At 38.6% G+C, this 22674-nt stretch overlaps 1 protein-coding gene across 1 annotated transcript; it reads right to left on the reverse strand.

Annotated features, from left to right (window-relative positions):
* sanbr (SANT and BTB domain regulator of CSR) lies at window positions 1-22061 on the reverse strand. Its single transcript, XM_033979395.2, has 21 exons — window positions 21910-22061; window positions 20744-20895; window positions 19966-20122; window positions 19457-19556; window positions 19014-19252; window positions 18361-18419; window positions 16154-16314; window positions 15657-15743; window positions 14982-15092; window positions 14733-14856; window positions 13004-13153; window positions 12204-12331; window positions 11582-11678; window positions 10453-10485; window positions 7808-7907; window positions 6690-6775; window positions 5666-5694; window positions 5522-5595; window positions 4895-4983; window positions 2341-2423; window positions 1-1687 (listed from the first exon to the last, which is right to left on the reverse strand). Exons 2-21 carry the CDS (start codon window positions 20891-20893, stop codon window positions 1651-1653), a joined length of 2094 nt encoding a protein of 697 aa, XP_033835286.1. The 5' UTR covers window positions 20894-20895; window positions 21910-22061; the 3' UTR covers window positions 1-1650.
* Window positions 22062-22674: the final 613 nt, after the last annotated feature.

A 22674-nucleotide genomic window follows, 5' to 3' on the forward strand; every position in this document is an offset into this window, starting at 1 on the left:
CCAAATCCTTTACTGTACTTCTAAATAAGTTACATTCTAGTCTAAGGTCCATATTAATACAATTGCATCTGAAAGGAAGGGCATTTGGCGTAAAAGGTAAGTTTAAAATCCAGCCACTCCAAAGATAAACATCAAAATGAACTTCAGTCTTCTTCAGATATTGTCCAGTGGTTATTATTATTATTAATACCACCTAACTAATATTTGTAATACTGTACAATAATATACATGCAGTTTTTACAGTTTTAAATACAACGTCCAAAGTGCAAATTATTCCACCAAAAGTCCCAATCCGTGGCTGCGTCCAGTTTCTGTTGGCAATGGCTACTTGATTCCCAAGTTGTCAGTGATGAATCACAAAAGTCACAAATACATGTATCGAAAATACATAATCAGAATAATAACTCTGAGTAACTCTAATCTGATACAAGTACTTGAATGTATTTACTTCATCAGTGGTAACACATTACAGAGGTGGTATTATGCAAAACTGACTTTTTGGAGCTTTCTACCATGTTATAACATTATTCGGTAAATTTTCTCCCACTCTGAAGGGGAAGTGACAGAGAACAAGAGGAGAGCATTTTCAAAATAATAAAAGTTAAGTATGTTATGTGTTAGCAGTTGATATCCCATAGAAGAGAAATACCCCCTCTTTACCAAAATACAGTTACTCAAAATTAGTATTCCTAAAGTTTCTTTCACCTGGTGTTATTCAGACTGAATTTATTTATTTGATTAGAGACATGGCACAAAAACATGAATCTTATTAAAAAGGAAATATGTCATCTACCAGTTACCAGTTGTTTTTAAATAACTGTGGTATTTGGTCATATAATTTTTCTTTAAAGCTGTACAATATTAGTGAAATAAACATATGCCATATATGGAAGATCATTTGTAACATCAGATTTAGAATTTGGCTATTTTTTTTTTTCACTTAGATTTTTTTTTCTTTTTTTGTTCAAAAAGTGTTTATTTGCTTTTGAAGATTTTTTACAAACACACATAGCTCAGCAGAATGACATATCAACAAATTACAGCCATGTTCTAAAAAAAATGACAAGATTTCACATAATGAGTCAAGAACTGCACTGTTCAGTATTAAGGATCCACATTGATCCGTGAAATCCGGGAGCTACAGAGTCCATATTTTTGTTTTATATTGTGTTACAGTCGCTGAATTTTTGAATATGTATTTTCAATGTTTTTCTTAAAATGAAAAATTCACCTTTAAATATATTCAAAACACATTTTCAAATCTTCAAATTCAACTGTTAAAATTCAGTGTGTAATTCAGTTTATTGAAAATTAACTATAGCAGCTGAATTTCTTTTCAGGGTTAAAAAAGTGAGAAAATTCAAAATAAAAAATTCACAATCTGATTTAACAAATCTTCCATAGTGCATAGCTCGTGTGGCGAGCGCATGTGTGATTTTTTCATCTGCAATAAGTCATATATTATATTAAAACAGTGGTGCACTAAAACATGAGGCTGTTTTCATCCCATCTCAGTTTTACAGTGTAACATAATGAAACTCAGTGTGAAAGTATTCGAAGGATCAAGGAGGCACTTAAACAAAAATGGGACGCAGCCCGTGTCATAACCTGAGCTTGGAGGAGGAGGAGAGGGTCCCGGGAGCAGGAAGTTTATGTGGATTTGATCTGAGCGTAACGCATTTTAGACCTGGAAAAAGAAAACAAAGAGTTAAAATAGTTATTGTTTACATGTAATGGTTTGACTACATTATTATGAGAGATTTAAGAAGATATTTTTAAAAAGTTGTATTTGTAGGATCTGTGTTGTCAAATATGATGTTCGCAGTTATAAAATGATCACACCACAGTAGAGGTGATAATGTGGAAAATTTTATAATGTCACATTTGAAGATAACCAAAACTAGAATTAGTAGCTCCTATAAAAAAAGTGAAAACTGCTCCTACAAGAGCTGACTATAAATGAGGAAGAAAAGCTTGTGGTGTGAGATTTCTGCATATTTCTAGTGGCTAATTTAATACCAGGTACCACAGTGGGGCAGCAGTGGCTCTGCAGACTGTTGTTGTGTCCTTTGGCAAGACATTTCACCCACATTGTCTACTATGAATGTGGTAAATGCATGTGTGTTGGTGGTGGTTGGACATTAGCGGCCTTCGATCAGTCTGTGTGGAGTGAATGAATAATGTACTTTAAAACGCTTTAGGTGTCTAAAAGGTGCTATATAAATCCAGTGCATTAGAATTATTTATTGCGATGCCAGAACCTAAACCAAGACATTTACAAGCCTAAGTTTTAACACATTTCTGTCATTGGGCTAATCTGAAAACATAAAGACTTAATACCTGGGCGTCTTCTCATGGACCTGTCTTTGCTGAAGAGAGTTTCTGAACTGAGCCTCGAGTCTGGAGTAGATCCCTCCTGACGGCTGAGAGGACACAGGCAAGCAGACATAAATAAGCAAACCTCTTCTAAAAAAACCCAACCTTGATCCTGCTATTCTGACAAATTTTAGACCTGTGTCCCACTTGCCGTTCCTGTCCAAGGTCTTGGAGAAAATTGTTTTCTTACAGTTACATTCTTTTCTGGAAAACAATCACATTTTTGAAAAATTCCAGTCTGGCTTCAGGACACGACACAGCACCGAATCGGCACTGCTCAAAGTGCAGAATGACATTCTTTTATCCCTTGATGTGAAAAAACCTGTACTGCTAGTCATGTTGGACCTTACTGCAGCATTTGACACCGTGGACCATTCGGTCCTCCTAACACATCTGGCCCAACAGGTCGGCCTTCAGGGACCTGTGTTGCAGTGGTTTAGGTCATATTTAACAGATAGGACTTTCTCTGTTATGATTGGTGACCTCTCCTCCTCCTCAGCCCCTCTGTTCTCTGGTGTGCCACAGGGATCCATTTTGGGCCCTGTTTTATTTTCTCTATACATGTTGATCTTAGGTGCAGTTATTTCAACTCACAATGTGTCCTTCCATCTGTATGCAGATGATTTACAAATCTACCTGCCAGTTGTTCCTGATTCCTCTGACAGTCTGGAATCCATCAAAAGATGTCTAGATGATATCAAACTGTGGCTGTCTCAGAATTTCCTCTGCTTGAATGAGGATAAAACTGAATGTATTGTGTTTGGAACATCCAACCTGCCCAGTATCTCAGCTCCTGTTCTTATTGCTTTGGGCCCCCATTTTAATCATGTTGTCAAAAACTTGGGGGTGAATTTGGACAGCGGTCTAAAATTTGACAAACAAATAGACTCCGTGGTCAGAGCAAGCTTTTTTCAGCTCCGCCTCCTGGTGAAAGTCAAACCTTTCTTAAGCCATGGTGACCTGGAGAAAGCCATCCACGCCTTCATCAGTTCCCGCATAGACTATTGTAACGCTCTCTACGCAGGGATTAACCAAGCTGGACTTCATCGCTTGCAGCTCGTGCAAAATGCTGCAGCCCGCCTGTTCACGAACAGTCGCAAACATGACCACATCACCCCTGTCCTGTACTCTTTGCACTGGCTCCCTGTCCAGTTCAGAATTAATTTTAAAATTGTAATGTTTGTTTTTAATGCACTAAATGGCCTTGCACCTTCTTATCTGTGTGACATTTTGACCCCTCACCAACCCAGCAGAGCTCTACGATCTGCTGGGCAACATCTGCTGGAGGTCCCCCGGTCCCGGTGCAAACAGTGGGGCGATCGTTCTTTTGCAGTGGCCGGTCCAAAACTCTGGAACTCATTGCCCATAGAGTTGCATTCCATCTCTGACCTGCTTCTGTTTAAAGCCAAACTGAAAACGTATTTATTTAGAACGGCTTTCAGCACTTAGTGGCCCTGTGACTCTTTCCTTATTTTAATGGTGTAATATGCTCTGTTGATTTGTATGAAGTTTATTGTTTTTAATCGTGTTTTTAATGTTGTACAGCACTTTGGGCAGCTTTGGTTGTTGGAAGGTGCTATAGAAATAAAGTTTGATTGATTGAAGTTTCATTGAAATATGGAGCTTTAGTTAAGATAAGATTAGAGGTTTTGTGTACTCTGATGACTGGGGCCAAGGGCAGAACAAAAATATTTTTCTTACAAGCATTGCAATGGTGATTAGATTTGCAGTGCCTATTTTCATTCAAATAGACTTTAAAGCTTGTGGACAAGTCTCTCCATGGCCTAGCACCAAAGTACATCTCCCACATGTTAGTGCCACATGAACCATCTCACACTCTAGGCAGCAGTAGGAGGCTGGTCCTTGAAGTCCTCAGAGTCAGAACTAAATTTGGGAAATCAGCGTTTCAATTTTATGCAGCTAAAACCTGGAACAGTCTTCCTGAAGATGTGAGACAGGCCTCGACTTTGACAATGTTTAAATCCAGGCTCAAAACTGTTCTATTGAGCTGTGCATATGACTGAAAGGTTTTTATTCTGCACTTTTCTCCTTTAATGTTAATCTTATGATGATTATTTGTTTCGATTTGTTGAATTATGAATTTAATATCTTTTTTATTCTGTAAAGCACTTTGAATTACCTTGTGTACGAATTGTGCTGTACAAATAAACTTGCCATCCACATTTGAGAGAAGACAGAAATATGAATTACTAAACTAATACAAGAATCACAAGTATTTCAGAACACGTGTGCAGAGATCTAAAATACACGGACAAAGATAATAAGATAAGATAAGATATTGTTGTAGGCAGAGAAAATGATGCATTATGTTACTTATATTTGCAGTCTTTATAATTTACAATAAAACAAAATTCATTAAACTTGTCCAACTAGGGCAAACTAGGAAACATTTTTAGTATGTTACATATTAAATGTGTTTGGTGAAATGAGTAGTTTGAACCTGTCATGTGCACTTGTTTAAATGTAAATAAACCCTGCAGACTGGACATAATCTCACCTCTTGTCTGTCTTTGGCTCGGCTCTGCTCCTGATCTCCAAACCTCATTTTAGTCAAATGTCCAATGATCTCAGCCATTCTCCGCTGATCTGAGGGGAGGAAGACAACACTTGAATCACATAAAAATAAACATGATAAATGATCATATTTTTTGAGAAAAATTATTACTGTAGGAATAAGTGATTGGAACAGGTGTTACTGTGGTTAAAATAGTCGTCATAGTTTTATATTAATGAGTTTCAGCTTCTTGTTAAAAGGTGACATTTTGAAAACTTTTCCACAATTAAAACATAGGTTGATATTTAGGAGGACAAAAAGATGGACGAAACTTACACCTCTAATAAAAGGTGCTTTATGTAACTTTTCTGATGGAGGATATGATGTGTGCTTGTCTCCATGGAGATGTTACTGCTTTGCCTGGAATGTTCCACAGTTGTGAATCGCTTTTATTCAATGAAAGGTGTTTTTACTAAAAAAATTACTTAGCCTATTTATCTGTCAATCTATATATTTAATGCCACACTGTGGAACATTCCAGACAAAGCAATAAGATATCCATAGAGACAAGCAGGGGATGGCGGCGGTGGTGAAAAGTTCCATAGTACAGCTTTAAAATGACTTCCTTACCCTCCTCCCTCTGTGTGTCCTGGTTGTACCTCAGAGATCTGCTGGAGTCCCATTTACTTTTCTGAAGACTGACTCTACAAAGATCAGCGAGGGTCACTTTCACATGAAACTAATCAAACACATGTTTATAAAATATCTACTCACGTGAAAGGAGTGCTGTCTTTCATTTGAGCCTAAGCAGACACAAGGCACAAATGAAACATGGAAATCTCATTCAAATGTATTATGGTTTTGTTTGCTACATATGTCTTATAATCTAAGGCACCTGTGGATTAGAAATTGAACAATGTGTTTAGTTTCTTCATAGTTGAGGCCTGTACAATACCTAGACACTCAGTTATGTTACTACAGGGCTCTGCTCTGCATAATTAAATAATAATAAAGACATCCATGTCCCACTGCAAACCTATAAAAGTAGTAGTATTATCATTTAGTGCAATGTTAATGGATAAAGTTAATGCTGCAGTGTATTAAATAAATATAAAAAAATGATGATTCCTATGATGGAATTTTAAGGGCAATATGTGAAAAACAATATATCGAACTGTCTCTACTGTCATAGATTATATTTTAATTTTGACATTTAAAATAACAATATTTCTCTAAAATAACTAAATAAAAGAAACAAGGCTGCTGCTAATTTCCTACTTTAATGTACGTCACCATAAATAAAATGGTGAAATGCCACTGTGAAGCTATGAAGCCCTCTCAGTTCTGTAGTTTTGAACAGGAAGTAAATGGACCTGTATCCATAACTAACCAGTTTTTGATCAATATGACTGTTTAAAATGAATAAAATGTAAAATAATCGATCTACATGTTATACTTTACTGCCTCACTCGAACTGCACTTGGTCCAGCAGCGACTGCAATGTCAGAGGTTTAGTTGCGGTATGACACTCACACAAAGAGCACTGCTCTGCTGTTGTGATTCGAGTTCCTCTCGTTACTTTGAATTACACGGAATACTTGCAGCCACTGCACCAGAGCTGGGGTAATACTAAATACTAGAAAGAAAGCATTGCAGAAAATGTGGTTGTACTAATGCAATGTTTAGTCCCAATTTTGATGTAGACTGTGAAGCCCATTTTAATCATGACTTTCTTTGCCTTGTATTTGCTCTAATTTTAGTTTTAAATGAGCCTCTGTGCTGTTTAAGTTTGACCCACTTTGTCGCTCTTCTCGCGACGGTTGAAGTTCGGGGATGACAGCTGCTTCTTCAGAGGACGAGGAACCTTTTTGGCCTTTTTCGCAGCTGGACACAAACATCAGTGACAAAGTTATGATGACACCTGCTGGACAATGGGTGTGACTGCATGTTATATTTGTGCCTGCTATATCTTTATAAGCTATGACACCTGTGGATCATTATGTTACAGTTTACATAATATACATTTATATCGCAATATTGATCTAAAATGACTTAATAAAATAGATGTCAGCTGACTTCTGCGCTAAAAAACTGTGGTATCTAATAGGCGCATGTTGCTGTAAATGTCATCGTAAAGCATGCTGTTGGCCCCTCCTAAGAATAGCTGCAGGTCATGCCAGTGAGCAGCAGATTTTTTTTCTCATTTGTACTACGCGACACTGCCGAATCCTACACATATCACCTATTAAGAAAATAAAATTGAAGAACGAAGCAAGTAGAGAGCAGTGGGTGTATGTCGGTTGATCAGCAATATGGCATCCTGAAAATAAGCAATTAAAGATTGCTGAAACATGCACAAAGCACTACAAATACAACTTTGAGAGGGTAAATGGTGAAAGGAAACAACTATAATATGGGTAAAAGCTCTGAAAAGTTGATTTTGCATAAGAGATCTGCTTTAAAGTGGGACTAAACACCTAAACTCCACCCACACCACATGAGTGAGGCGGGGAGGAGGGGCAGGGTCTGGACCTGTGGAGAATAGTGTGATTGGTCTAACATGTATCCACACGTCAAACTCCACCCCTGTAGCCAGGTGTTTGTAATCAGAAAAAAAAAATAAATTACAATGGCTATTGGAGCCAGGACATAGTCATTTATATGTTTTGACCATAAATGCAAATTTTGCAATTAAATTATTTAAAAAAAAAACACTAGAAACTGTACATAATACTATTAAAACATCATATATACCATTTAGTAATGAAAAAAGTTGATTTAGTGTTTAGTTCCACTAAAAGTAGAAAATGATTATATCCTTTAATTAACTGGTTTTCATCACTCTCATCTTTCTGTTCTCTATCCATTTCTATCTATACTTTGTATCATACTTACATTTAATAACAGTAACAGTACCTTGTTTCTTGTTGAGTTCCTCTTCATCTCCGACCTCGTCCTCTGTGACCTCTGACCCCGTGGTGCACTCTTCATCCTCAGACAGGAGACACTGCTGCTTCTGGAAACCATACAGGAAACCATAAATATGCTGAGCCTCTCCTGCACTGCACCTAGTGCACAATACTGACAACACAATATTGCACAACTACCAATATCAGTGTTTCTCCCCCAGCAAGGATTTCAGCAGCACCTTCCCCTGTGAAGGATTCATCACCAGCATCACTTCCCCCAGGGCCCTGGTCACAGGTCTTGGACCTGTCTGTGGCAGCCCCAGCAGAGGTTTAAGTCCCAGCAGCACACCCATCAACTCCCCTGCTCACAGACCAGCCCTAGGTCTCCTTTGCTACATCTATGGTACTCCCTCTAGGGACTCTTCAGTCTCCTTTTCCACCCCACCCTCACCCATAGCCCTTCTCAACCATCTAGAAAGCCTCACCAAATCATGAATTAAGATGGCTCCCTTCACACCTAATATAGCACAATCAAGAGTTCTGGCATCAACTATACTGAACCCTTCCCTGCCACCTATCACACCTCATCTTTCACCCAAAGTCCCCCCTGCTCCCCCTCCTCGGTCATCACACGGTCCCTCACTCAAACTCCCCCTGCTTGCACTCCATGCATTCCCCCACAGCTGTTATCACGGAGAGCTAGGACACACAGCTGTCCCAGGACATACAGTCATGATAAAGATAATATCATACTGAGGCCCTGTGATGGAGCTATATCTACAGTTACACCACATAGACTTAACAGAAGGACAGTTAGACTTTCTAATCAGAAGAATTTTGTTCACATTCCTTGTAAGAAGATAACATCCAGCCCTACCGAAACTAATCTGAAACTTGCTGTGCCAGATATTTATGTAACAAGTCATTTTTAAATACTCATTTTATTTCTTCTTTTAACCTTGACTTTATGTTTTTAACCAAAATATGGCTTGACAAAAACACAGGTAATGCAATTCTAGTGAAATCAACTCTACCCAACTTCAAATTTGAATCTGAAACACGAGCAAACAAAAAGGGTGAAGGGGTATGTGTGTTTTTAGAGATAATTTAGTTACTCACATTTGGGGTGTTTTCATCTTTTGAGTATGTTTCCTTATGTTTCCAAAATGCGGAGCAAATGCTGGCTAAGATGATAAAGGTCATGAGCAAGCAAGAAAGTAAAAGGACTGACCAAGAGGGCCAGTCTTGACGGGAGAATTTAAGATTGTATAATGTCCCAGAAGGAGCGGAGGGTTCATCGATGGTGAGTTTTGAAGAGAAAATACTTTGGGGCAGTTTGGACATTCCCCAGTCCACTAGCCTTGACATTGAGAGATTCTACTGGGCAGGAGCCCACAATCCACATAAGAACAGCGAAGAAAATCCCCACTCAATAATAATAAGATTTGCCCGCTTCACAACCAAAGAGAAAGTTTTACGCAAAGCATGGACAGGATTATCCTCCAAGTATCCTGCAGAAACACAGAGACTATGCTGAAGCCAAATAAGGCTAGAATCAGGCTAGAAATCAATGGGTAATAATGGACTCAGACTTGAACTATAACAGCCACATCAAATCAATAACATCTGCAGCTTTTTACCACCTAAAAACATTGCAAAAATTAAAGTTATACTGTCTGTTTGTCTCCAGTAGGTTAGACTACTATAACGGCCTGCTCACTGGCCTCTCCAAACAAGCGTTAAGACGCTGCAGTACATCTAGAATGCTGCTGCTCAGGTCCTGACTAGAACCAGGAAGTACCAGCACATAAGTCCTCTGCTCAGGTCTCTGCACTGGCTCCTGTGGCTCAGAGAATAGACTTTAAAGCAGCTCTGCTTGTGAACAAGTCTCTCCATGGTCCAGCACCAAAGTACATCTACGACATGTTAGTGCCATATGAACCATCTCACACTCTGAGGACTTCAGGGACCGGCCTCCTGCTGGTGCCCAGAGTCCGGCCTAAACATGGGGAAATCAATGTTTCAGTTTTATGCAGCTAAAACCTGGAACAGTCTTCCTAAAGATGTGAGACAGGCTTCTACTTTGCCTTGCCTTATGTGGTCTATTTCTGGTGGTACATGGGGTATTCTGCAGTATTTAGGCACTAATCTATTAATATTTTTATACTTCTTTGGGTTAATTATTATTTAGAACTCTCTGAGGTTTTAGACCATGTTCAGCCCAATTAAGACCTCCTAGAGTCTGGGTTTATATCTGGGGGCCAAATATGATCCTATAGTTTAACATTGAGCTGGAGGACAGGTCAGAATTCTATGATTTAATTATTATTCACATGAAACAAAAACTGGTGCAAAGTTCAATGACCTCTACCAGCACGGATAAACAAAAGTGAAACATTTGGACGTGGAAATGGTAATGACAGTTAAAAGCACTTTTAGCTGTAAGATTAATATGGCAAATGTGCAGAGCCAAAACTCAAATAAATTATTAACCTTTGTAAGTGTATATTTCTTTCAAATACAGTAAATCTAGTCCTGTACAATATCAAAGATTATGACAGGATATTCAAGAAAGTCATGAACGCAAGGTGACTTTCACCATCACCTTATTCTCATAGGTTTCACAATCTGGTAAGGATAAATATGTCTTACCAGCTGAAGGCTCCAGTTTTTCAGAAGAGAAAACTGGTCAAAGGCAAAAAGAGAAACATTCAGTTAGACCCACCACAAACCACTATTTACAGAGAGCTTTTATATATGACAGTTTTGTCAATGATTTAATTCTTTCAATTGTAGTCCTGGTTAAGTCCCGTTTTAGTCCTGTTTTAGTCCTGTTTTAGTCCTGTTTTAGTCCTGTTTTAGTCCTGTTTTAGTCCTGTTTTAGTCCTGTTTTAGTCCTGTTTTAGTCCTGTTTTAGTCCTGATTTAGTCCTGATTTAGTCCTGATTTAGTCCTGATTTAGTCCTGATTTAGTCCTGATTTAGTTCTATTTTAGACTTGGTTTAGGCCTAGTTTAGGCCTGATTTAAGCCTGGTTTAGGCCTGGTTCAGGCCTGGTTTAGGCCTGGTCTAGTCTTGGTTTAGAATAATAGAGGCATATTCACATTTAGTACAGTTCGCCTTAGCCCAGGTTTAGCCCAGGTTTAGCACAGGCTTAGCCCAGGCTTAGCCCAGGTTTAGCCCAGGTTTAGCCCAAGTTTAGCCCAGGTTTAGCCCAGGTTTAGCCCAGGTTTAGCCCAGGTTTGTCCAGGTCCTGTGTGGCCCTGATGTGGTCCTAGTTTTGATCTAGAACCCCAAAACATGCACAATAAGTGAAATCCTCCAGCTAAGGTAGTCCTGATCAAGGCTAGCTCAAGATCTGGAGATGGGGACAAATTTCCCCATGTGAACAGTATATTAACCTTAGTTTAGTCTTTGTTCAGTCTAGTTTTAGACCTGTTTCAGTGCTGGTTTAGTCCTGGTTCAGTCCCTGGTTCAGTCCCTGGTTCAGTCCCTGGTTCAGTCCTGGTTTAATCCCGGTTCAGTCCTGGTTTAGTCCAGGTTTAGTCCAGGTTTAGTCCTGGTTCAGCTCTGGTTCAGCTCTGGTTCAGTTCTGGTTCAATCCTAGTTTAGTCCTAATTTAGTCCTAGATTTGTCCTAGATTTGTCCTAGATTAGTCCTATATTAGTCCTATATTAGTCCTATATTAGTCCTAGTTTAGTTCTGGTTCTGTACTGGTTTAGTTCTGGTTTAGCTCTGGTTCATTCTTGGTTTAGTCCTGATCCAGTCCTGGTACAGACTCACCGTTGGTCCATCAGATCGGTTGGGTCCTACTAAAGTGGGCTCCAGTAGAACCTCACAGTCTTGGAGCTTCTCTGAGCTGGAGGTGCTTTCCTCTGGACTGCAACACAAAATATTGAATTGTAATTTTTATGACAAGCCTTACATTTGCAATTAATGTTAATGTTAATAATAGGATTCTGTTCAAAGATTTTGTTCTAATAAAACTACAGGGTTAGCAGGTTTTATACATTGTGAGACAAGACATAGAGGAAATAATATGTGACTTTTCCAAAGAACCAGATTAGATCAACTTTAGTTACCTCTTCAAGCCAAAATACTACACTAATCAAAAATCCTCAAACTGAAATTCAAGAAAACTGTAGTATTCATTTTTTTGGTATATTGCCCACCCTGTATTGTAATATATCTTGCATCCCTAGTGTCACTGACAGGTGGGAAGCACCGACAGTAGCAGTAGTACTTGTATTTGTAGTACGTGCACTATACCTGTCCATGTGGTTTGAAGCAGGCACACATACTGCAGTAGTACTTGTATTTGCAGTAGTAGTAGTAATAGTAATAGTAGTAGTAGTAGTAGTAATAGCAATAATAATAGTTATTAGCAGTAGTTGTAATACTTTACCTGTCCGTGTGGTTAGGAGCAGATACACACACTGCGTCTCTGTGCAGTAGCAGGTCGTTCAGGACTCTGGTCTGAGCCTCATCTGCGTCGTCAGGGAGACTCACAATATGGTCCCTCATCCTACAGCCCTGAACAGAGTGGAGAATAAACATTTGCATACATTGTGTAAAAAACATATATGTGTGTAAACAATCAGACTAAACCAGAGGTGTCTAAACTCCAGCAAGGGTGAAATGAAATATAAACCATGCAGCGGGCCAAAGACTGGTGCTGCAGTATTTTGGCTCGTCTTAACAGATTGCCTTTGTTTAATCGAACTGAGGATTATTCAAATCAAGCATTAACCACACACATTTGACTGTATCACCGCACCTTTATTCAGGCTCAAGCCCTGAATATGCGGTACGATGGCCGTGTGTCTAGCAGGTTTCTGGTTTGAATTCCAGGCCTTTTTGTGTGGAGTTTGCATGTTCCCCTGTGTCTGAGTGGGTTTCTTTTGGGCACTCCGGTTTTCCCCATTAACCCAAAACATGTAGAAGAGGTAAAATTGACTAGACTAGCTCAAGATCTGGAGAGGGTACCTTAACCTTAATATCTAAAAGTTTGTGATTGAGCATTATATAGGATTTTATTTCATGTTCCATTATAACTACGTATTGCATTTTGGGATGATTTATCAAAGAGCTGGGGACTAAGTTTGCTACGAGGTCCCCAGGCCAAAGTTGGAACCTGTCTGGCAAAAACAGTCAAGATACAGTCATATTTTTAAAAACACATAGTCGTTAGAATAATAAATGTACCTTGGGCATAGCAGTGGGGTCGAACCTCAGGACCTTCTGGTTACAGCAGGGGTAGACTCCTGCTCCATGCCCGCCCTTTTCAGCTGATCCTGGGTACTGCACGCTGTCAGGGTGGTACCGGCACTGCGTCAACTCCGAGCATACAAACACCTGAAAAATACAGTTTATAATGGTTTAACCTGTGCAGTTCAACTCTATCGCTTTAACAGAAGATTGCAAAAGATGAAGTTTAAATCTATCAACTGGACAAATCGACAATCGACAAATCATAAGAGTGAAGACGTTTTGCTGCTCCTCCAAGCCACTTCTTCAGTTCTGAACTGAAGATGGTTCATATGGCACTAACATGTCGGAGATGTACTTTGGTGCTAGGCCATGGAGAGACGTGAACACAAGCAGAACTAATTTAAAGTCTATTCTTTGAGCTACAGGAAGCCAGTGCAGAAACCTGAGCACAGGACTTATGTGCTCGTACTTCAGTGAGCAGGCCACTACAGTAGTCTAACCTTTTGGAGAGAAATGCATGGATAAGTCACTTAAAGACTGGCTTTGACAGTATACCTTTGATTTTTGCAATGTTTTTTAGATGGTAAAAAGCTGCAGATGTTATTGATTTGATGTGGCTGTTCAAGTTCAAGTCTGAGTCCATTATTACCCCTAGATTTCTAGCCTGATTTGAAGGTTTTAGAGAGAGACATGAGGTGACTGCTGACACTTTCTCTTTGTTTCTGTGGGCCAAAGATGATGACTTGAGTCTTGTCTGAGCTTAGCTGAAGAAGGTTGTTTTGCATCCACACACTGATCTGTTGGATGCAGTGACAGAGTGAATCCACTGGTCCATATTCACCTGCTGCCAGTGAAACATAGATCTGAGTGTCATGTGCATAGTTATAGTAGGACATATTATTGCTGCGTATTAACTGGCCTAAAGGCAGTTGTTCATTTAGAGAAAGTTAATAAACTGTAGGTAAGCAAATTTTTCGAGGATTTGTCGGGAATTATTCAATATTGTGGCATCAAGTCTGCTCTTCTTTAAGAGAGGCTTGATAACCGCAGTTTTCAAAGCTCTTGGGAATGTTCCAGATTGAAGTGACATGTTAACTATACAAGCGTATATGATTTCCATGTGTATCATTTCCATGAACAGTGCACCTGTGTTATTATTTATGTGCCTCCTTCGAACAACTGCAGGACCAGCCACTGGTTTGGGAATAACAGACAGGTAAAAAAAGACACAGAAATGACAAGACAAAGCAATATTCACCACATTGACATTTGAAATATTTACTCCTTTTGTAATGAGGAGGTCCAGAGTGTGCCCTCTGTTGTGGGTGGGCTCACTGAGAACTCACTCAGAATCAGACCAAAGGTTTCAAGGACAGAACCGAGCTCTTTAGCGTTTCAGTCAAACACATTATCAATATGTATATTAAAATCACCTGTAATGACTAAACCATCAAAGTCTGTGCATATGACTGAAAGCATCTCAGTCTCAGACAGTCATACACTGTCACCACACTCATTCTTATAATTTCAGTTGTCCTCACTATGCAGCTAACTACCTTTCATCAGAGCAGCAAATTCATTAAACCTCATTAAAACTACTTCAATTGAGAAAAAAAGAGCCTGTCAGCCAAGACTTAAATCTTCTTATTTTCTGCATTAAAAGTGGAATAAGCTGTAATATAATAATGGTCCAGGTGAACACTCTTCTTTCAGGCTTTCTCACCTGTTGACACCTGGAGCAGGTTAAGTGGTTGATGGTTCCCCAGAGTCTCCAGTAAATCAGGACCCAGGACTTTAGCTCCTCAAACTGATCTGACAGGAAATCATGCACATCCCAGCTCTTCTGTCTGAAACACACACAAGTTATTTTATTATTCATACAACTAGATACCCTGATTATCTATCTAACTATGTAAAAAACAATACTAGTACCATTTTAAATCTTAAGTTAAAGATGTATATATATAAATACCTGCTATGTGTATAGATGATGTCTCCTCTTTGGTCCACGTTGATCTTCCCGGGGACACAACAGATCCTCCTCTCAGTGTCTCTGGTCAGAAGCTTCTGGCAAAGACCACACCTGAATGCATATAGTTATTTCTGTCACATTAATACTGCACCAATTTAAAGCTCCAAATGATAATGATATAGGACTGTGCATGTGTATGCCATATTTTTTTTACTTTTGATACAATACTCGACCATAACCAACCCTGGTGTTGAAATTACACAAACATATAGTGCAAATCAGTTTTACTTGTCTGTTTAATACATTTCTGGAATTACAGAACAGCAGAACTAAGGTTTTGAAATGCATATTTTCAGGAGAGTGATTCATTAGAAAAGAGAAGTACTTTGTGATTATCTTTATAGAAATAGCTGATAAAATGATCAGGTAGATAGTTAATATTTTTTGCCTATTTCAGAGACCATTGTAGGTTTGTATTGTGAACAATAAAGCAACAATTTTGCCCCCCCAAAATAAAATAGGGCATTTTCAGGTGTGTGGTCCTGGTTTGGGACCCATTTGAGTCCTAATGTGGATTTGGTCTAGTCCTGGTTTAGTTGACAGTTTAGTGCCAATTTGCCAATTTAATGTAATGGTTGTGTAACTGTGAATGCTGCAATATAAATGTTCCCTCACCTGTATAGTGTGGAGGCATTTCCAGGTGAGTCTCTGTTTTTATAAAGTGGATCAAACAGATGCTCAATTTTCTTCTGGAACAGTTTGCTGCAATAAAGACAAAGTTAGAGATCGACTGACATGCTGGTTTATATATATATATATATATATATATATATATATATATATATATATATATATATATACACACATATATATATCCATATCCATATCCCAGTACATATATATTGTACAAGCAGCTGCTGGTCACGATGTGCTATGTGCAATCTAATTATAAATGTGTTTCTATCCTCCACAAACCAGGAAGTGCGCTGTTAGCATGCAAAACTCTGACCACTGAAAATTGTGAAAGATGCATATAAACCCATTACAGTGAATAATAGCTAAGGTAAGTGAGGAATTACTGTGGACCTCTGCAAACCGTTTAAAATGAACTAGTTCTTTTTCAAGTACTGCGCCTTTAACAGCACTTTGGCACATAGTTGGGTGTTCTTAACCTTTTAAACTTGTCCTTCTTGTCGCGGATGTCGTCAGCCTCATTGTGGTTGAACTGTTCGGAGATGCGTGAGGCCAGGTTACTGTTGATGCAGTTCATGTTACAGGGAGTCGACACAATGGCGCTCATGTGTTTGTGACAATACTGGATACACTCCTCCACCTGCACACACAAGGACACAAGGACGCAAGATAAAGGTTGTGTTCATGTTCTTCAATTAGATTATGTAATTTTGGATGGAGGGCAGGGGCCTATGTACATCTATGGGAGATTCACTGTTTTTGATAACACATCTAAATATCCAAATCTAATCTGATCCAAACTGAAAATCCAAAAATGTTGAACCTTATCATATTTATTTGGGATTAGATCCACAAACTTGTCATATTAATCTTATGACTTTAAAATAATTTAAGATGACAACAATCACATCTGTGGGGTTGAATAGTGGCACCATTTTCTGAAGCTACTGTAAACAAATCATTTAATTAGGATATTAGATATTAGGCAAGGCAAGGCAGGTTTATTTATATAGCACAATTCGTACACAAAGTAATTCAAAGTGCTTTACAGAATAAGAAGGACATTAAAATCACACACAATCAAAACATAAATAATCACAAGTAATCATCATAAAATCAACATTAAAACAAAAGAGTGCAGAATAAAAACCTTTCAGTCATATGCACAGCTAAACAGAACTGTTTTGACCCTTGATTTAAACATTGTCAAAGTAGAGGCCAGGTTTTAGCTACATAAAACTGAAATGCTGATTCTCCATGTTTAGTCCTGACTCTGGGCACCAGCAGGAGGCCGGTCCCTGAAGTCCTCAGAGTGTGAGATGGTTCATATGGCACTAACATGTCGGAGATGTACTTTGGCGCTAGGCCATGGAGAGACTTATAAACAAACAGAGCTGCTTTAAAGTCTATTCTTTGAGCTACAGGAAGCCAGTGCCGAGACCTGAGCACATGATTTATGTGCTTATGTGCCCGTACTTCCTGGTTCTATACCTTTGATTTTTGCAATGTTTTTTAGGTGGTAAAAAGCTGCAGGTGTTACTGATTTGATGTGGTTGTTAAAGTTCAAGTCTGAGTCCATTATTATCCCTAGATTTCTAGCCTGATTTGAAGGTTTTAGAGAGAGAGACTGGAGGTGACTGCTAACACTTTCTCTGTGTTTCTGTGGACCAGTTTTGTCTGAGTTTAGCTGGAGAAAGTTGTTTTGCATCCACACACTGATCTGTTGGATGCAGTGGCAGACTGAATCCACTGGTCCATATTCATCTGCTGCCAGTGAGACATAGATCTGAGTGTCATCCACATAGTTGTGGTAGGACACATTATTACTGCGTATTAACTGGCCTAACAGCAGCATGTAGAGAGTGAACAACAGGGGTCCCAGGATTGACCCCTGGGGCACCCCACAGGTCAGGGACATTTTATCTGAGACACATTTTCAAATTTCAACAAAGTACTCCCTGTTTCCTAGATAGGACTTGAACCAGTTTAGTGCCGTACCAGAGATGACCTCCCAGTCCTCTAGTCTCTGTAAGCGGATCCTATGATCAGCGTCAAAGGCAGCACTCAGATCTAACAGGATCAAGACTGAGACTTTGCTTGCATCAGTGTTCAAGCAGATGTCATTTGTCACCTTGATAAGAGCAGTCTCAGTACTGTGGTGGGGTCAAAAACCTGACTGGAAAACATCAAAGGAGTTGTTCATTTGGAGAAAGTTAATAAGCTGTTGGTAAGCAACTTTTTCTAGGACTTTGCCTAGAAATGGCAGATTTGAGACTGGTCGGCAATTGTCCAATATTGTGGCATCAAGACTGCTCTTCTTTAGCCATAAACCAGGTCAACAAATCTACAATCTGACAGTTGCTCAACCATATGGCATTAAACTTATATATCTTTTATTCAATTAGAATGTTTTTTAATAGTTGTTTTTTGTTACTAAAAAGATGCAACTCTAACCTGTAACTTGGTTGGGTAGTGTCACCATCTTGTCTCCATGGTGACAGATTATAGTATAGTTAACAGCTATACTGTGGAACTTTCTAGGCAAAGTAATAACATTTCCTAGGTGACAAGCAGGTGGAAGACTCTCCACCGGAAAAGTTGCATAGTGTAACTTTAAGATTAGGAATTAGGAATTAGAACCAGTGTATCAGTGTGATTTTAAGTACCCTGAGCACCAAAGACTTACCAAAGTGTCCATCTTCAGGAACTCAGAGGAGATAAGGATGGAGATCACATTACTGGGCTCTGCAACAGATAAACACCACATGACCAAATGTATACCAAACTGTATGATAGATAGCAATAAATATTTAACTTAGTTGGACAATGCTTCAGATGATTCAATTATCAAAATTTCATCTCAGCATTTAGTGTTAAAACCTTAATCTGGAGTCTAAATGTGACCAGTAATTAGCAGAATAGATTGTTTACATCAAATTTTAAGTGCAATTTTCCATATTGGCATTTCAAATAAGAAAAATGTATTGAAAATCTCCGACTACTATTAATTAGGAATGGGACGAGACATCATTTCTACAAGATACAATACAATATTGGATCAATGAGAATGAGACAGGACAAGATTTTAACATTATCTATAATAAATCAGTTGTACAATTTAGGTCACAAATTTGGCATCAGACTTTTTGATTTATCTTTGTAAACAGTTTTGTCTGTTTTGGTGGAACTACAGTTTCGTGGGGGAAGAAACTAAGGCAAAAGTAACCATTTTTTCCACTCTAAGAGTGGAAAAAAATTCTGCAATTTTATTTCACAAGATCTTGTAGCACGAGATTTTGTCCCATCACTGTTACTACTAGTCCATTAGTCCTTTGGTACCCAGCCTGGGCTTGTCCTTTGCCCCGTCTCCGCTGGAGTTTCTTCTGACATAGTTCATTAGCCAGTCAAAGATCTGGACATCACAGTGGACAGAGATGTCCACCTCGTCCCAGCGCTGAGCATCCACAGACAGATACTCTGAGAAATATCTCATCTCCTTCACCAGGAGCTCGCGAGGGCATGTGAAGTCCTGCTTCAGGCTCTTGGTCTCATCACACACATGGATCACCATGTTGGGACTGGGCAGAGAGAAAAGATGAACAAACACCTAATTAGGGCAAAAATCCAGATGGTTTAAACCTAAAAGGACCCAATCAGTGCTAGTGCAGCCTCTACAGCTCAGTGAGTGAATTCTGCAGATTCTGAGCTTTGACATGAGGCATGGCCTGTCTATATACTGAGAATGAGGAAAAACTAGTATATGTGCTCTATATGCGACTCACTCTTTCGGTTTCTGCAATTTCCCATCCTCTTCAATCGTGACACGTTTCTCCTTCTTCTCCACAGTGCAGACCCTCCCAGAAAATGAAGATTTATGACCAACTTTAGTATGCACAGAAAATAAGGCAGAATAACACCAAGTTACAAATACAAACATTAGTTTAAGTTACTTCTTCTTAAGAACTCTGCATGTCTCCATAGAGTTTTTATTGCTTCATCTGGAATGTTCCACAGGATGGCATTAAACTTGTCTATCTCCATGGAGTAAAGCCAGTGATACAAAGCTATAGGTCAAATTTATAGAGAGATGACCCTGTTCACAGCAAGAATGCATGTTTTTTTTAAATTGGATAAATGCAAGATAGATACAATTAATCCCAGATTGTGGATAATTCCAGACAAAGCAATAACATCTCCCAAGGAAAAAATGTTAAAACAATCTGTTTATATCAGTATAAATGTATATACATTTATGTATACATTTATACATTTTCCTCCATGTGTATCTGACCTGTGTTTTTGCTCTGTCCCCGGCCATCCTCCTCAGCCCCTCCCTCTGTGCTCCCTGTATTAGCAGAGGGACTGGTGCCTTCAGTCATGGTGTTACACTCATTATCCAAATGTGGGAACACTCCGGACGACTTCAGCTCCTCAAACCTCAACGAACACTGAAAGAAGTCCAAAAGGTTTAAGAGGTAAATGGGACGTGCTATTCTTGGAAGCATGTTAAAGTAAAGATGGAAATACAAAATATTGTATCTTTTGAATGGGAAAAACACCAAAATATCCATGAATATAACACTATGGGAGAATTACTGATTTTCAAAAAAATATCCAAACTTATGAGCAGCAAATGTTGAACCTTATCATTATTTGTTTGGCATTGGCTCCACAAACTTACTATATTAAATCATATTGGTTTCAGTCCTTTCAACTGACAATAATCACATCTTTGGGACAGAATATTGGCACCACTTTCTGACCCTATTGTGATAAACGTACTTCAGTTTTGTTTATTCGTGCTGACAGTGAAGATGTTGAACTTTGTAGCAGTTTTTGCTTCATGTCAGTGGGCCTGGTAATTACAGAGACATTAACCATAAACCAAGTCAACAAATCTGCAATTTGACAGATAAACAGCGAAGTCCACCACAGACCTGTCCTCCAGCTCAATTTTAAACTACAGAGATCCTAGAAAGTTGTGTTGTCATGGAAATGCAATCTATATTTGTAAATGTGTAATATATTTTGCAGTGTTGTATTGTACAGTCTAATAATAATGCCGTTACCTCCTTTGGTGTGAATCCAGGCACCAGTTTAGCCACATTGTCCCAGTTGATCGGCTGAGGAACACCCCATAGAGACCCCAGAACCATGTCCAAAACCAGAATGTTATTATCGTACGGGAAGTTATTGTTGTCTGCACTGAATCGGCTCATTTCTGCAAAACAAACAACCACATGTCTGACTTTCAGATAAGGCTGGAGCAAAAGTACTTCTCATATGTAGGACTTTGTCCCATTTAAAGGTGTCAGTGCAGTTCCAAATGAAAGGGTTTGGTTACTACTGGTACAAAAATCTAATCTGAACCAAAATCTGGCATCACAAGAATACTTTTTTCAATAGTGGGTTCTGGAGAGAACAATTATAAGTTACAAGGTAGTGTTGCCATAAATTAACAATAAAAACATCTGCTTTTCTCCAAGAAGTATTATTTACTGGAATTTATGAACATAATGTACAGTACAGTTCAGGAATCAGTACCAAATTTCAGGTGTTGTTCAAATGTTGGTACCTGAAGAAAACGTAAAGATACACCAACCCTACTTATATGTGACACTTTGAGAAGGAATATTAAAAAGTACCACTCTAAAAATGGTTTGAACTGATCATGCACATTATCCATCCATATCGATACAACCTACAACTCTGCAGATTAACAATAGCCATTTTATTTTACATGCCTCCATTCAAAAGTGTTGTGCCATCTGAACTCCATACAAATTAAACTTGCAAACTCCTTTTTACTATTGCCCATCTTTTGTTATTATAATTTTTTCATGATCAAGTTTGGTAGTAATTATTATACTTTTCTGTCCAATTAAAGCTTATTACGTCCAAAATTCATTTTTTTCTTGAACATTCATAAATTAATGACAGGTGGACTACTGGAGGTCATAGACCGAAGCTAACAGCCTGACATATCACACAAAAAATACAACTAAAGACTAAAGGCAAATGTGAAAAAATTGTCCGTGAATATAATTTGTCCCATTACAGTCTGTAGTGCACAAACTCCGGGCGCTGCCGCAAAGACAGGCCGAGTCTTGAAGCCCCCATCCCGGGGAGACTCTGCGACATCATCCGCTGCAGAGCCAAGGTGCACCTGCTGCTTTTGTGTCAAATTATTAGAACAATATATAAATAAATGTGGTATATCTGAAGATTTACTTACTGTGGCCTGGTGTATCGGTCCTTTAGCGTCCAGCGGAGTTTTGGGTCATTTTCTGATGAATTGTGGGTGATGCGGTGTTTCTTCTCTGCAGCTGATGCTAATGCTAAGAGAAGCTAACTTTGCTGGACAGACGCTGCTGCTTTCGAGATCCCAACGGAATCCCCAGAAATGTTGGTTTTATCATGATTTTAGAAAGGGTAACAAAATATTAAATTTAGTATTTAGATGTCGACTGTGAACACAAATAGATAATTAAATGTGACGGTTCATCAAGATTTGTTACTCAAAGAAAGACCCAGCAAAGACAATACATTCTAAAGTTACCGATTGAAACAGAAGTAAACCACGTCAAAAAAAAAAGAAAAAAAAAAAGCTTTAAATAAAATTTAAATTGAATTAGAACATATTTAAATAGCATGCCAAGTTGATATTAGCATAATAAAAGAAAAAAAATAAAGAAGAAAGCAAATGGTTTATCGTGTTTGCTCAAGTCTCGAGTCCCGTTGCCTAGTAACAGTGGGCGTTAACTGCTCGAATTTCAATTTACCGAAAACATAAAATATATCAATGGGAAATACACAGATTTTTCAAGAAATATCCAAACTAATGTGGAGTATTATTTGTCATTATTTCTTATTATTTTTAATAATGTGGAGTATTATTTGTCATTATTTCTTATTATTTCTTTAGGGACCGAATCTGCACTTTTTAAAGCTATTGTGAGAAAAAAAACAAAAAAACAAAACAAAAACAAATCATAACTTT

Source organism: Periophthalmus magnuspinnatus, chromosome 15, assembly GCF_009829125.3.
Source record: "Periophthalmus magnuspinnatus isolate fPerMag1 chromosome 15, fPerMag1.2.pri, whole genome shotgun sequence".
In the NCBI taxonomy this organism is placed as follows: domain Eukaryota; kingdom Metazoa; phylum Chordata; class Actinopteri; order Gobiiformes; family Gobiidae; genus Periophthalmus; species Periophthalmus magnuspinnatus.

Bases quoted from the DNA above. Each gene is read 5' to 3' on its own strand.
- sanbr (XM_033979395.2), bottom strand. From the start codon at position 20,893: ATGAGCCGATTCAGTGCAGACAACAATAACTTCCCGTACGATAATAAC. The intron at 20,123-20,743 runs GTAACGGCATTA...GACTTCTTTCAG, and splicing joins CTGGATTCACACCAAAGGAG to TGTTCGTTGAGGTTTGAGGA. The intron at 15,744-16,153 runs GTTAAGAACACC...TCTTTATTGCAG, and splicing joins AAGAAGGACAAGTTTAAAAG to CAAACTGTTCCAGAAGAAAA.